The 16,339-nt window shown below is 49.6% G+C and overlaps 1 protein-coding gene across 4 annotated transcripts in view; it reads right to left on the bottom strand.

The window, feature by feature from the left end:
* Positions 1-402: 402 nt before the first annotated feature.
* The window catches only part of PPFIA1 (PTPRF interacting protein alpha 1), an 80,286-nt gene continuing 64,349 nt past the window's right edge, over positions 403-16,339 (bottom strand). Inside the window, exons 20-29 of one of the 4 annotated variants that reach the window (XM_069566434.1) lie at positions 15,901-15,982; positions 15,444-15,644; positions 13,885-13,947; positions 8,428-8,603; positions 8,243-8,340; positions 5,883-6,058; positions 5,141-5,209; positions 4,432-4,597; positions 2,495-2,561; positions 403-1,808 (exon numbers count right to left, since the gene is read on the bottom strand). In XM_069566434.1, the coding sequence (XP_069422535.1) occupies positions 2,503-2,561; positions 4,432-4,597; positions 5,141-5,209; positions 5,883-6,058; positions 8,243-8,340; positions 8,428-8,603; positions 13,885-13,947; positions 15,444-15,644; positions 15,901-15,982 (1,090 nt within the window). In that variant the 3' untranslated portion in view covers positions 403-1,808; positions 2,495-2,502. The remainder of the gene's footprint in view (positions 1,809-2,494; positions 2,562-4,431; positions 4,598-5,140; positions 5,210-5,882; positions 6,059-8,242; positions 8,341-8,427; positions 8,604-13,884; positions 13,948-15,443; positions 15,645-15,900; positions 15,983-16,339) is intronic. The other 3 variants (XM_069566435.1, XM_069566436.1, XM_069566438.1) reach the window with 3 other exon arrangements.

Below are 16,339 nucleotides of genomic sequence, written 5' to 3'. Positions count from 1 at the left end.
TGGATGTATGAATAATAAAACTGTTGACTTAACATAAAAAGCTCCCACACACAAGCGTGCACACGCACACTCCCCAGTGCATCACTCGGGCCACCCCACCCTGGGACCCACAGTGAGGCTTCACGCCTGCACTCTGTCCCCACCCTCGGCCCGCCGCCCGCGCCTCAGCAGCAGAGGGGCCCTGTCCCCGCAGATGCTGAAGTGACGGAGCCTCTTGTCTCTGGAGCCAGGGGCATCCACACCCCATCGGTCGTGCTCTGGGGACACCTATGCTTCCGTCTTCTAGCCTTTCCACTCTCTCCATTGTTTCTCTTAACAGAAGGCCCATGTGGTGACACGGGCTCCCATTACCAGCTCTGGTCTATCCTCAGTGAGAATACAGCTCACCCTCGGCACTCTTGATTGGCAGTGGGAAACTTTGCTTCAGTACTTTATTGAAAGAAAGCAATAAATAATACTGTGATAAAAATAGTTCAAAAGTAGACTGTACATACTTTGTTACATATTCAGGAAGTTCACAAAAGATTAATAGAAAAACAGAACGGTAACAATGAATTATACAAGTAAATTAAAGGCGGGACCCACGTGGGAAGAGAGACGCTGTCTCCGTCCACCGAGATATCAGCTGCATAATAAATAACGCACCATGATCTGAACGCATCTCTTGCTGGCTTTTTTAATGTGCCGCTGAAAAAGTAAAAGTTACATTTGCTACTTATACAATCCAAAATGGCTATGTCATCAAAATCTAAAAATGTACGCCTAGGTCCATTCTTTAAACGGGTTTACAAACAGATGTAAAAAGATGATTCACATAAGAAAAATAAGGCCTTTGTCAGAGCTGCACCACGCTGTCTGTTGGGGGTGTGGCGGCTTCACGTCCAGCGCACCAGCTCTGCAGCAGGTACAGGGCGTCACCATTGGTCCTCAAAGAGTAGGCGCCCTTGACCCTGCCTCCCAGGAGGAGGGCAGGGAGGGCGGGCACAGCGGGCAGTGGGTGCCCAGGCCCCACCCTCCCCACCCCCGCCAAGTCTCTCTTCCCCAGCTCATGGCTTCTGCCAGTCACTGAAGATGAGGGATCCGGGTCCACGGAGACTAGGTTACAGGAGAGATTTTCATAGTTTTCTTCTAGTCATCCTTTCAGCCCAAATTTGATTAGAAGCTCACATTTAACACCCAGTACTTTTAAATCTCTTCACGCTGCAGAGAAAAAGCATTTCTTGCTAGAAAAAGTACAGTTTAGGTCAGTCGTTAAAATACAACAGCAATTGGTTGAAATTAAGTTCGCTCATTTCAGAGTGATTGTTGGAGAGCTCGGTTACATTCTGGAAGGATAATGCACACCGTGTCACGATGATTTTACAATCGCAGCAAAACCCCTTCTCTCATGGTTTATCATTTAAAAATTAAACAAGAATAATTACAATAAATGCATCATTTACAAAAGCCCTATATTTGTTCATAGGATTTATACATACAAGCATTACAGTACATTCATTTGAAAGACTAAAATCAGGTATCAGAACATGAGTTGATCTGAAAGGATATTTATAGCCTGGATATACAAGAAAAAGGAAGCAACTATATAAATGAAGTCATCAGTTTACATAAATATAAGAAACGTTAAATTCTAAAATATTTTCTCTATGGTATTCATGAATTTTTTCACTAATTAAAAACTCTGTAATAAAATATCTTCGGGTCCATATAACAAGTATCAACAGATTAAAGATTCCATCGAGTTCAACACGTAGTCTCTGTCGTGTCCTGGACGCTGTAGGATCATCTGTAGAAGTAGTGCGGGTACACTGGAGACAGACACACGGACGAGTCAGGCCTGGGGCGGCTGGTGCCCGAGCCCCTGCCCCTCCAGAACCCCCCACACCACCCCATTCTGGGATCAGGGGCTTTGAGAATTCAGAGAAATATGGAGGACCAAGCAGATCAAGGAGAGAACTCTGTGGCTGACTTTATTCTGACATATAGCTAAAAGCTGCTGCTAAAAAAAACTAAACCCCAATCCAGCTTTCTAGCTGAGACATGAGCAGGACAAAGCAGACAGCCTCCTGCCCTCAGAGCGGCTCGAGCAGGGCTGGGCCCCCGGGCCGGACCCACCAGAGGACCACCCAGAGCGGCACCTGTAAGGGAGGTGGCCCCTCAGCGGTGGCCGAGCCCCAGACGCTGGCGCCCTTCCGTCCCTGCGGAGGGAGAGGCCCAGGGCAGGGCAGCCTCGCAAACCCTGACGCTCCGGGTTCCCTCCGAGAGCGTGCACGCAGGGCATGGCCAGCAGCACTGCCGCCGCGGGAGGGACACCCTCGCGCACGGGACCGAGGGAGCCTCGGCCGTGCTCTGACCACTGCAGAGGCAGCCGGGCGCCGCGGTCACGCCCTCTGCTGCTGAGCGCTCTCCCGGGCCCAACCTCCGGAGACCCGCTGACCCTTCACTGCCAGGGCGAGGCCTCCGCACCCCGCGGGCCAGGCCGCCCTGTACTCACCCCGAAGCTCAGCAGGAGTAAGTCCTGACTGTGGCGGAATCCAGCCTCTGCGTTCCCGCCACGCTGCCTGGTCCCACGAACACGGGAGGAAGCGTGCAAACACAGCGTGCGGTTAGTCGTGGAACGTCACATGGGGCACGAGGACACACTCACTCACACCTACAGCAGCGCCCACTCCTACGAGGGTCTAGGGAAACTTCTAGAGGGTGGGCGAGCTGGGGAGAGCGAGCCTGGAGCCCCGTGCTCTGCTGTCCTGGGGGCCGGGCTGCTCTTCCCCAGGCGGCCTCAGGGAGGGCGGAGGACGGGGCTGCTCTAAGAAAGCGGAAACTCAGTCTCAGCCGCCCTCGGAAATGGCACCACTGACTCAGGGTCAGCCCCAGCCCCCGCTCCAAGTTGAATAAGAAATCGCCATAACCCCCTAGCAGAAACCCGCTGCTCCCAATTCAACGTTTTCCATCTTCCCCTGGGCCCAGCAGGAGCACATCTGACGAGTCTCGGGCCAGGGCTCCAGAGAGGGCTGAAGACTGGGGGCTGCTGATGGAGCAGCTCGCCGGTCTGAACCCTTCTGAGTCTGAGAGCCCCGAGACCTGCTGCACGACCACCGCAAAAGCCACGGGAACCACCCGGTTACACAGTTTACGCCCTGCCTACCTCACGGAGTGTGTAAAAGGTCATCTCCCGTATATTACATTCCCAACAACTCTTTCTAGAATTGTTTTCAATTTATCTAGACTCTAATGTCAACGTCACCGTGTGCATCTGACAGGGAGGTGTTGGATTTATAATGAGGAGAATGGGAAATAAAAAAGCAAGCACTTAAGACTCTTCAATCGACTGAAAGCTAGGCTACAGTTAAGATTTGTAAAAAGGAGCTGCATGTTCCTTGGAAGAAAAATGCTGTTTAGAAAAGGAGAGAGTCACTGGGTCTCCCCCAGCCCTGGTTAAGCGTATTATTGAATTCTGGCGAAGAGACAACGCAGCTTCCCTGTAAGCCCGCTTACCGAAAGTGTCCAGCTTAGCAAAGGCTTTACCTAAATGTACTTTGCTCTGTGGGAACAAGTGAGAGCAAAGCTTATAGATCTACTCACGGGAAGGGCTACTAACAGGAAAAAACGGCACCACAGAGACCCTCCAGGCCCGCTCCCACGGGGTGAGCGCACACTCCCTCTGGGAACCCGGCCGGGGAGGAAGGAGCCCGAGTCACCCCGTCACGGATAGGACACTGGGGGGCGGGCATGCACAAGGCGCCTCCGGAGCCACAGAGCCTAGAGCCTGAACCCGGCCCAGCCGTCTGGCCATCAAGTGGGAACACAGCAGCCCTGAGCACCCAGCCTGAACTAGCGGCGTTCTCTGGCAGAGAGGCTGTCAGAAGCAAAACCAGAGCTAGGTTTGAAAGCACAACTGCCTGGCCGGTGTATTTACGGCACGGCCAAACTCGGGGGAGGACCTCTGTGGGCCTCACCTTCTTCCTCCGCCCCATCGACTGACAGTGTGCAAGGGACTGACAACGGTGGGGACGGGGAGAGGGCGGGAAGGTGGACGCTGCTGTCACTTAGAGTGGACTCGGCCATCCTCCCAGCGTGGAGAGCTGCTGAGGGATGACTGGTATGGCCTGAGAGCGACCCTACTGTTTTATGGAAGAGCTCTTGAGCGCTGCTGGCCACACACGCATCTCTAAAACCATGGGTGTCAATCTAATGCTCTGAGAATACACACAAGTCTCAGTTTTATTAGTTGGAAGAATACGCTAATATTCAACCAGACAAGAACTTGAGAAAGGAAAAAAAAGCACAACTGTTAAACGTTTCTAAACAGATGTTAGGATTCACTGGCGAACACGGACCCTTGGGCATGCATTGAAGAGCCCGGTAACCTGGGCAGGAGGCCCTTCCAGCTCGTCAGCCCAGGCCGCACCCGCTGCCCCACCAGCCACCTACCATCTGGCTGCACCTTCCTGGGCTGCACCGAGGGCGAGGACAGAGAGGACGGGACCCGGAAGTTCGCCGGCAGTGTCTCCGCGGACCCAGCAGCTAAGCCACGGACATCCTTTGGCCTGAATTTTTTCCTCCAAGAAGGTGCTCTCCTAAAGCTTTTATCATCATCCTGGGAAATTACAGGACAAAAAATATGACAGATTTTAAAACAAAGGAAAAAAAAAAAGCCACCAGCCCTTTAAAATGGCCGAGTTTGCTACTGCACTTTTGTCCATGTGTATTTGACTCATTTGTGATGACCATGTGTGACTGATTTGCCCAAACTGGGAACAGCGGAGCGTGGCACAGGGTGGGGTAACACCACCCTGGAACAGGGTCAGGCCATCCAGTTGCTCCCCAAAACACAACTCACAGACACCATTCCTAAGTGAAAACTAATGTTTTAATATAAAAAATATTTTTGAGGGGGACTAAAACTTACATAGCAAAAAAAAAAAAAACCACCCCGAAACAAAAACTCACCCTGTATCTTACTGAAGACACGAGTTTTCTAATGACTCATTTGTTAATAAATTTTTAAGAGCAAAGCTTACCTCGTAAAGTTAGTTTATCTCCATATTTAGAAGAGACACCATGACTACATGGCTCACACAAGTATAACAAAATAATTTACATGAAGGCAACTTGAAAAGTTATCAAGCTGAACACTTACTTCATCGAACCTTCTGTCGGTTCCCACGACCAAAAGGTTGTTGAACTCTCTTTCCAAGACAGCACGAGCCTGAAATTATGAAGAAACAGCACCCTGAAACTGTCTACAATCTCACTCGAATGTCAGCACATCACCATTGTTTTTTAACCCAAGACTTACAAAAAAAAACTCAACTGTGATATTGTTTGAAGTCGGGGTTTAACGTGGTGTCTCTGGAGGGGGTATTGAGAAGAGGGAGCCGTGGTCTCTTGGAAATTACACACCAAGTGTGCCCTGTGGGCTGGTGCTGGTGGAGAGATCACGGTACTGACACAAGATACACAGCCTTCTGGAGAAGAACAAAAGTCCCCTCATTCTCAAATGCGCCCACGAGTCAAAAAGAACCACACAAGGCAATCACCCCCAGAAGGAAGATTAATAAAACCTTCATCTGGCACACAAAGAGGACATCTCTTTCCACGTAAGAACTGAGTACGTGTCACTCTCACGGCACACTGCCTTGAGTCAGAATTCCCCTTATTTTCTGAAAGACTCTCGTGCTTCCAACAGAGAATGAAAAGTGGACAGGCACGAACACGGAGGCACGAAGCATCTCTGACTGTGGACTATCCCGAGAGGGACTTGGGGAGCAACGAGGGTACCAGCTGTCTGAGGGGTCAGGTTTGGTCTCCGGTCGGGGAGCCAGCTGGCATCTGCATCGGGAGATGGCCTGCTCGCTGGGCCCGAGCCCGGCTGGTCGCACCTGTGTGTTCTGCGTGGGGATCTGTAACAAGAGGGCCAGCGCGTTGAAGTCAAACGTCTCATCCAAGGCCAACAGCGCGCCGTGCACGCCGCTCTCGACGAGGTTGTTCGCGTATTCCTTGAGGCCAATGGAGAGGATCCAGCGGATCACTCGGTCGTTGCTCCAAACCAGCACGTCTGTAGGGAATGACAGTTTGGAAAGGAGCCTCAGAAAGCTGTGTTCCCCTCGTGCAGCTGCAGCGAAGGAGTCCTGCGTGATGCTGACCCTCAGCTCTTGACAAAAGCCAGGACCTCCCAAGGGCCGGGGCACACGGCTCAGCAGGCAGCCGACCTGCTGTGCTCGGACACGATGTCCCGGCCCCTCTCCATCCTGATGGAGACTGTTCTACTAGAACTCATTCTTCAAGTGAGTCCAAGAGAGATGAAGTGATTATGTGCATTTCCAGGGAACAGAGAATGGGGCTCCAGGGATCGGAAAGGACAGGACACACAAGAACGCGTGTGAGCACCGGGCACGAACATGTTTCAGACACAGACTTGAGTGTCTTTTTTTCCTTTATTTTTGAGTGTTTGTTGATGTACTTTTTTCACGTCACAAAAAGGACTCAGTACCATATCTGGACACCTTGCTCAATTCAACATAAACCTCTCATTTAGAATCTTGAAGCTTTTTTTTAAGTCATTTTTGTTGTCTCATTTTAAAAAGAGAGAAACGTAAAGACATTGTCCAGCATATTAGAGGGATTTGTGTGTGTGGGGGAAGATCTTAGTTAAGTCAAGTAATAAGTTACAAAATTTACTCTAATGGCACCCCACTCCAGTACTCTTGCCTGGCAAATCCCACGGACAGAGGAGCCTGGTAGGCTGCAGTCCATGGGGTCCCTAAGAGTCGGACATGACTGAGCAACTTCACTTTCACTTTTCACTTTCATGCATTGGAGAAGGCAATGGCAACCCACTCCAGTGTTCTTGCCTGGAGAACCCCAGGGATGGGAGAGCCTGGTGGGCTGCCATCTATGGGGTCGCACAGAGTCGGACACGACTGAACCGACTTAGCAGCAGCAGCAACGGCAGCAGAGTGCTAAAAATAGCCGAGCTGTACAAATATATCCAGCTGATCACTGATGACTTTCAAAGACAGTGTGTGTCAAGTGTAAAAAGGTTTAAAATGGATTCAGAAAACAAACGAGACAGAGACACAGCTCTCAATTCCAATGCCCTTGTCCGGGTAAAGGGACAGATACTATAAATGTTGGCTTCTGGTTTTCCTGTGATTCAAATGAACTCAGTCACAGCTAGCCGATCCTTCACATGGGCCATCTCTCCAAACATTTTTATCTTTCTCAGTAAAAACTGGAGATGGAAACAGCACTCCCACGCACAGGGCTATAGCGAGGATTAAATGAAGGAGCCTGTGAAGGCGCCTGGACTCGCTCAGTGAGTCTTGTTACTGTTAGTGACCTTCTATCACTGACCTTGTTCTCAGTGATCTATTTCCTGATCATTCTGGGACGTCTCACACTGAGCTTAATGGCTAATATCCCTTTTGAAAATTTATTTTATTTATTTTTGGCTGTGATGGGTCTTTTTGCTGTGTGAAGACTTTCTCCAGTTATCATGGGCGGGCTTTGCACTGGGTGGTTTCTCTTGTTGTGGAGCCCAGCCTCAAGGGCATGAGGGCTTATCCGCCTGTGGCTTATGGGATCCTCCCAGACCAGGGACTGAACTGATGTCCCCTGCATTAGCAGGCAGATGATTCTAACCCACTGGATCACCAGGGAAGTCCTACAGCTAACACCTTATTTAACTCCATTGTACTCAGGCTTAGAGGCACTCCCCCAGGGCAAGCCTTCAAGGACAGCCCTCTGCCCCTCTCCACAGGGTAACTGAAATGCCTCAGCCCCCGTCCCTCCCCAGCTGAGAAGCTCCCACCCAGCTTCAAGGCCACTGCCTCCAGCCTGGGCACAGAACCAGCTGCCTCAAGCCCTTTGACAAGAGGCCAGAGCAGCGTTCTTCACACTTAACTGCGTGCACAGCAGGTCTTGCTCTTCTCGGCTCGTGCAGCAGCATTCGCGAGTAGAACAGGGCACGTGGCCCAGCAACAGGGAAATCTCTAGGGTCGTGGGGAGATGCTCTCACCTCGGGACACACAACCTGCAGACCGATGTGAGCCCAAGGACAGAGCGCAAGTTCTCTGGCCACAGAGGACGATCTCACACACACTCCCTTCCATCCCCCCTCCTCCGTAATGATGCGAGGTGTGTTTCCTCCACGGAAAGCCATTTCCTGAATTTTTCTTTCAAACAAGAAATCACTGAGGCTGCTTATACACTGGGAAGCAAGAAATAGGACTGTACTAGCCTTTCAGTTCATTCTGGCTCTCTTCTCTTTTTCTTTCCAGTTCTTTTCGGTCATAATTCAACCTTCGCAGGCACATAATTCCACACTGGAAACTGTTTCTGTTTCCAAGAGAAAAAGAAAAAATTTAGACCTGGCCACAGGCAAACGTCTCTCCACCAACTAGTGAGCACGATGCAGCGCCCGACCTGTGAAAACTGTCGACCATTTTCAGCTGCCCGCGGAGGTCTTTCTTGGTCAGGTGGTCCAGCATCCGCGCGTCCACAAGGCACTCCATGAAATAGCTGCGGTACTGCGGGAGCCCCAGGCTGGGCAGCCACTCGTTGCCGATCCACTCATGGTTCATGTCCCCGTACGCGAGGGTCTGCTTTCAATAATTAAGGACGGTCAATTCAGGGGGAAAAAAACCCATGGAAGCAGTCACAAGGGCCATTTAAATCATCTTTAAAATGGATTTTTAACCAATTACATATTCTCAAAGGCTAAGCTAAAGACAACATTATTGCTCATAACTTCAAAATAATTTGGTCTTTTATTTGCTACCTTTTAAATTTGCTGGCAAAACTTTATATAAAGAAATTATACCATTAAAAGTCTATGACTCATCTGTATTAATAAATTTAACCTATCTACCAAACCATGATAAAACGGTAACTGACTACACATTAATTTTCTGAAACAGCTTTTACATATGATAATAATATATCAACAAAGAACAGCCACGACTCATGAACAAGTTTGAAGGATCAACCTAACTCTACTCACTAAAAGTTATCTCTGGCTGGCTTTAATTTTATTTTCAACATTGTGTTTTCTAAATTTTTTTAGCAAAACATCTGCTAATTTCAAAGTCAGTTAAGTGAATTAAAAAACAGGTTTAAAAAAAAAAAGAGACAAGGAAAACAATAACTAAATAGACTGAAAGAAGAAATAGACAAACCCACAGTAACAGGCAGGGACCTCAATCTTCCTCTGAATTACTCAATAACTGTTGAACAAGGAAGCCAAAACAGACCGCCAACCAAGGTCAGGAAGGATACAGAAGCCTTTAAACAATTCTCCAGGCAAGAATACTGGAGTGGGTGGCCACATCCTTCTCCAGGGGATCTTCCCGACCCAGGGATCAAACCCTGGTCTCCTGCACTGCCATCTGGGCCACCAGGGAAGCCCTCTTAAACAGCACTGTCAACCACCTTGACCTAACTGACATTTTACAGAACTCTCCCTCCAACAGCAGCACGGTAACACTCTTTTCAAGGGCATATGGAACACTCTTCAAAAGACAGACAAATCTCTGCAGACTTACAGTGACGAAAATCATACAAACCATGTTTTCTGATCTCAACAGAATTAAGTTAGAAACTAGAAAACCCCTGGTATCCAGGAGTCTCCCAAACATCAGGAAATCAGCATATTTCTAAACAATTCATGTGTCAAAGAAGAAATCGCAAGCGAAATGGGAAATATTTTGAAGTGAGTAAAAGTGAATATACAGGATAAATCAGTACCTGGAGGGAACCTGATAACAGTAAATACTTACACAAATGAAGAGAGATTGTAAATCAATAATCTAAGACTCTGTCTTAAACAACTTACAGAAAAACAAATGAAATCCACAGCAAGCAGAAAGAAGAAAATGGAAGAGCAAAAATCGATGAAACAGAAAACAGAGAAATGAAAAAACTAGAATCAGGTTCTTCATAAATATCAATAAAAATGAATAAGCAGAGTGATCAGGAAAAAAAGAGAAGACATAAACTACCAATATCAAGAATGAAAGAAGGGACATCAGTACAGATCCTACGCACTGAAAGCACAGGGCAACAACTTTAGGCAACTTAGATAAAATGCCCTGCTGCTGCTGCTAAGTCACTTCAGTCGTGTCCGACTCTGTGTGACCCCATAGACGGCAGCCCACCAGGCTCCCCCATCCCTGGGATTCTCCAGGCAAGAACACTGGAGTGGGTTGCCATTTCCTTCTCCATAAAATACCCTACTTTCTTGAAAGACACAACCTATGACAGCCACGAACTAAGAAACGGGTAACCTGAATCTATTAAAACTCGAATTTGTAGTTAGAAATCTTATCTATCCACACGTGCAAAATCTCGACCCTAAGTGGCTTTACTAGTGAATCCTAACAAGCGTTTATGAAGAAAATGCTCGTTATACACAAACTATTCCAAAATAGTGAAGGAAAACACACCTAATTCATTCTGAGGCCAGAATTCTCTTGATACCCAAAACCAGACAGTATTACAAGAATACCAATATCCCTCACAGACACAGATGCAAAATTCCTTAATGACACAGCAGGAAATCAGTAATCAATTAAAAGTACAAGGTATCATAGCAAGCAGGGTTTATCCCAAGAACATAAGGTTGGGCCAACCTTTGAAAAAAATCAGTGAAATTCACCAAATCAATAGGCTGAAAATAAAAACCACAGTATCACCTCAAAAGATAGAGAAAAGGCATCTGAGAATACTCATCATTGATATACGGAAATCTTGGCAATCTAGGAACAGACGACAACTGCCTCAACCTCATAAACGCCATCTACAGAAAGGCAGAGCTGACTTCCTATGGTGCTTTCTCCCGAAGACCAGGAGCAAAGCAAGGAGGTCTGCTCTCGTGGCTTCTATTCAGCTCTGTACTGAACTCCTAGCCACTGTGACAAGACAAGAAACAAAGAAATCAAAATCACAAGAACTGAAAAAGCAACACAACTCTGTTTGCTGATGACCTGAGGATTGACATGGAAAATGAATTGACAAAACAGTTCCAAGCAGGAGAGCGAGTTCAGAAAAGTTGCAGGGTTCGAGGTCGACATATAAAAATGCACTGTACTTCTAAATACTACAAATGAACCAGAAATTAAAATTGTGAAGACTACCCTTTACTATAATGTCATCAGAACCTATGAACTGCCCAGGGATAGGTCTAATGGAACACGTGCAAGATCTGCACAGTGAAGATAAACATGTGACACGCATATGCACACGTGCCAAAGAAGGCACGCGATGCTCTTCTGTCCAAGGAGGCTAGGGCGCGTTCCGAGGGATTCTGTACATTACGGGATCCTCGGAAATAATACCTCTCGATACCACCATGTTCTGTCTCAAAAATACGGCCTCTAATCTACTATTTACACCAACGAAGCTAGAAGGAATCACTCAAACTCCAGCAAGAACTCTTGCGTTCTAACAGGAAAAAAGAAAACCTTTCTAACAGAAAATAGATTTCTATAAATAATCATGAGTGGAAATAAAACATGAAACATTTTTAGACATCATCACAGTATCATGTGCTTTCACTCTTTCAATCACAACTCTCATCTCATAAGCCTGACATTCATAGCATGAATATCTGGTATTATTTTCCTACTCGCTGATTATGTATTTTTAAATAGACACAAAATGCAAAGACACTTCTAAGCAGAGAATTCCATGGAAGCAGAAGCCGCCTTATTTTTGCTCACTCATTATGCACTCTATTCACACTTCAGTGGTCGATAATATAAGTTCGGGGAGGGTCAGGCTCAGTCCCAGGGAGGCCCACATCTCCTGGGCTGTCACCCCAGCCTGGGGGAAGAAAGCACATGGCAGGGCTCGCCAATGATCAGAGGACATTTGGGGCAGAAGAGACTCTGCAGGGCCTATTTCTCCACCACTGAAACGGTCACAAACACAAATCGGTTTTCTGAGCTCTGAACAAGGTGAGAGTGATAGTGTCTTGGACCCTGTCCAACCCAGCACCACCTGTGGGGAGCACAGTCCTGGGCAGACACCTGGAGATGCTACTGGCTAGATGAAAGCATTGAAGGCTCTGCCCACACCTTGATGTCTTCTTCCCGAGAGCCCGAGGCCGCCTCCAACCTCCCCTTGGCTCAGGAGCGCGCCCCTGTGCGCCAGCGCGGGGGAGACGCGCGCTGCACCCTCTGCCCCTGATGGCCGCACAGAAAGTGGCCCTTGCTTCCACCGAAGACCAAAACGTCCCAATTCTGGCGTCATTGGCATGGCTCATCCTTGTTTGTATTTCCATTAAAAAGCAAACGCTCAGCTTAATTTATATGTCAGTTTAACTCCCATGATGCAGGCAAAGTTCTGCCTCTTAGTGTAAAATATACTGATATTTAAATAACTGTGAAATGCACTCTTTTAAATTCACTGATGGTCATTACTGACTGGGTTAAATAATTAATGAGGACATTTATCTGGAGCAGTGGCACAGAATACCTAAGCCAAGGGGTGAGGGAGTTCACAGAATCACATTGTATCTACTTTCCTCTTCTGTTAAAAGTGATATAATTGACTTTACTTCAGAAGCCCAAATAGAGGGAAACGGGTGTTTCAACTGTCAACTTGTAGTCAGGAAAACTGATTCAGAATTCCTTTGCTTTTTTGGTTACACAGGTATCTTTTCAGGGTCCATACACAGCATTGCCACTAGGGACCCCCTCAGGGAAACTCCCGCCCATACCTGGTAGACTTTGAATTGTCACGAGTCACAGAGCAAAGTCACTGCTTTTAATCAAACTGTCTCAAAGCAAGGTTGCAAAACAGTTGTGACCGAGTTTTTGTTTTTGAGTTCAACCGGGGACCTAAAAATTCAACATGTGCATTAAGCAGGAGTGGGCTCAGTTTCTGAGAATCCCATCAGCAGGAAGGCTCTGAACACACAGGATTAGGACAGTCCACAGTCAATACCGACAGCGGCAGAGTCTCTGTGGCAACTCTCGTGTTGGAAATTTATTAAAGCACGATTTTCTCATTAACTGATCTCGTAACTAGCCCTACCCGACCGGGGACTGAAACACATCACCCGAGTAGCTGCCGAAGCCGTGGGGCTTTGCAGGAAAGAGCATGTGTCAAACAAAGTGATTTCTGTCCACGAGATTAACCACCAGAAGTGTTCAAAATTGTCCATGAGACGTACTCTTTAATCCTGCGCTTTGCTTTGGCTAATGCTTTCAAACCATTAACAGTATTCTGACTAAATCAAGATGCTGGAAACGTCACGACAAGTAAATTACAAGCTCTCATCCTCCAGCTCTTTTTGTTGCTGTACATATAGTGAAGAATACGTTACAGAAAGTCTCCAACCTGAGCCCAGCTTCCCTCCTCATCCTCCTGATGTTACGTGGTTAGGGATGCAAAAGAACAGAACCATTAGTACCGGTGAGCGGGGACACGAGCACGTTCACACGGGGGGGGGGGGCGGGGGGGGGCAGCCGCACTGGGAGAGACAAGGGTCACAGAGGCAGAGCAGCAGGCAGGAGTCATGCAAAGGCCGCCACCCCACGTCTCGTGCAAAGAGCAGCGCCCCTCCCCGACGCCCCCGCCCGCACCAAGCGCCCCAGCAAGAGAACCCAGCCCCCAGGGCTCAACCTGGCCTCCCGGAAAGAAGGCCGGCAGCCGGCCCGTCCTACAGGGAGCAAGGCTCCCGAGTGAAATGCCCCGGGACACAAACAGCAGAAGACAAACTACGGCTCGTCCATACGTGTAACTGACACCTAGCAGAGATACTTATCCACAGCAACTGAACGTGGAGCGGCATTTCTGCTTCCCACAAAAGGGCCGAGAACGGCGCCACCCTGACGCGGGCCGCGCGGGGAGGGAGACGAGCGCGGGGCCGGGACTGACCGTGTGTGGCGTGGCCGTGAGCGTCTCCATCTCCTCGTGCGTTAGCCAGACATTTCCTGTGGTCTAGGGGGGCCCATGGCCAGCCACATCCAGGCAACGGCAGCAGTGACAGGGAGGAGAGGTGGCAGACCCGTGAGCCGGGGTGGGAGGCGTGGAGCCCGGCCCCACCGCCTGTGGCGGCCCCCAGAGAACACGCCAGGCCTGGCGCCTGGAAGGACCCCCCCAACACTGCATCCCAGCCACACGGAGAGGGGCCCCAGCGCTTCGCCTGCTTGCTCACTGCCTGAGCCAGGCGGGACTGCGAGAGAGCAGAGCACACTGTGCCCGTCTGAGCAGCGAGGGATTCTCAAGGAGCTACTCACAAGACGTGTTTAAAAGGGCCTCACCCAGACAACGCTCAGCAGCCAGCTTTGGGTTCTGGGGGGATGACCCTGAGCAGACGCCTGCCAGGAACTGGATCTCTCTCTGTCAGAAGAAGCTGCGGGGGGCCCAGCAACAGCACCCCATGGCATCACTGGCCGAGACAGCCGAGCTCCCGGGGGGGCTCCTGGGGGGCTGCTATACCCCACCCCATGGGGGGCAGGCTCTTCACAGTGAGGCCATCACCCATTAAACTCAACTCCTGAGAAGTTCCCTTTACTGGGATACTTTATAGAACCTCCGGGGACCCTCAGCGCCTTCGTTTCTAAGAAGCTGCCTCTGGTGAACCCTCTGGGGCACAGAGCGTAGAGCAGATACGCGGAGCACACGTGCATCTGTGCAGGGTGAGCTCATCACCATCACGCTCACACTCAGGAACAAGGAAGACAGACGGACGAGAAAGCCTTCAGGCTTTCCGTGGAAAATGACCGTGAGCCTGAGTCAGGCTCCCCCTGCTCCTCAGGGCAGGTACATCTGGGAGGCTGCGTCTCCTCGCCAGGGCTCCTCTCCAGGGTGGACACACCGAGCGTGGGGACTGAGCTGTGTCCTGAGTCTGCACTCGAGAAACGAGGAGCTGGCCAGCCCTGATCTCCTAGCAACAATCCTTGTTTCCACCAGATTCGTTTTGACTTTTCCAACCAGGAGGGCCCTCTTAAAGGGTTTTCAAGGTCTTCCCACGTGGAGGAAACGTGGATGACCATGATGTGACTTGGTGTGAGCCGGCAGGTCTACGGACTCTCGAAGCCCTGAGAGCCCAGGGCCTGAAGCTCCCGGCAGGCCGGACAAGTCAGATGAGGGGTTAACAAGGCAGCCTGCAGGCTCAGGCTTTTCTCTTTCACTTTCTTGACATTTATATTTACATTTTTAAAAATACATTTTCAAAAACTTCCTTTTTTACAATTTTCACATCTTCAAAAACTCCCCTTTTTATGTTTTCAAAAACTCCCATTTCTCTATTACAAAGCCACTGCAGCCCAGCTGTTACAAAAACAATCCGTCTGAAGTATTCAATAATCCATCTTTTAACACGACTGCTGCAGATGAAAAGCTGTCGTGGTTCTGAATGACAGAACTTTAAGCTGGAACAGTGGACGTCTGTAGAGAGAACCCTGGGAGCGACAGGGGAGGAGCGGGCGTACCGTCCTGGACGTGGGCGGGGCGGAGGGGCTGGTCAGCGACATGATCTCCTGGATGGCCAGCCGCAGCTTCAGCCGGTGCAGCGGGTTGCTGATGCCGATCTCCCGCTGGATCTCCGTGTCCGACAGGGCAGACATGATGGCGCCGCTCTTCACATTGGCTCGGCAAGCAGCCACGTACCAGGCCGGCATCCCGACCCAGAGCTGGGGATGCGGGACACGGGGCGGGAGGTTATGCGCCGCTGCGGAGGGAGGGACGGACACATGCGGCCCAGGAGGGGGGTAGGAGGTTATACGTGGCTGCGGAGGGAGGGACGGACACACGGCCCAGGAGGGAGTCAGGGGTGGGGGCCACGGGGTAGGAGGGGGCGGGGGCCACGGGGCGGGAGGTTATGTGTGGCTACGGAGGGAGGGACGGCCCAGGACGGGGTGCGGGCGGGGGCAGGGGGCGCTCACACACCTCCAGCCAGACCACAACAGTGGGCCCGTCCCACTGTGCAAAAGGCAAGCCTTGTCTCCGCGCTTCCTCGAGCAACTCGTGCCTGCAAGTAATGAGACATTCAAAATTCAAGAATCACCGCTACACACGGATATAAAACAAGTTAGCCTAAGTATTTATTCTCTTTATACACTTTTCAAAAGTGAAATAGTACGTATTTCATCATGTTCCTTTAATCTTCTAAACCATCTAACTAATGGCAGTTTGGACATATTACAAAGAACACCCGAGTCATCAGATACTGAAGGAGTTCCTGCAATTCCCTACAGAATCCCCTCCTTCCAGGATGAAAGAGTTATTGCCAAGGTTAAATAATTCAGGAGTCTGCACAACCAAGGTAGGGTAGTCAAGGAAAAACACATCCACTCTTCCCTCTCTGAACAGTGAGGGCAGATATGCA

Source organism: Ovis canadensis, chromosome 21, assembly GCF_042477335.2.
Source record: "Ovis canadensis isolate MfBH-ARS-UI-01 breed Bighorn chromosome 21, ARS-UI_OviCan_v2, whole genome shotgun sequence".
Taxonomy (NCBI): domain Eukaryota; kingdom Metazoa; phylum Chordata; class Mammalia; order Artiodactyla; family Bovidae; genus Ovis; species Ovis canadensis.
The sequence above is the reverse complement of the archived record's forward strand: the minus strand, read 5'-3'. Positions and strand labels throughout refer to the sequence as shown.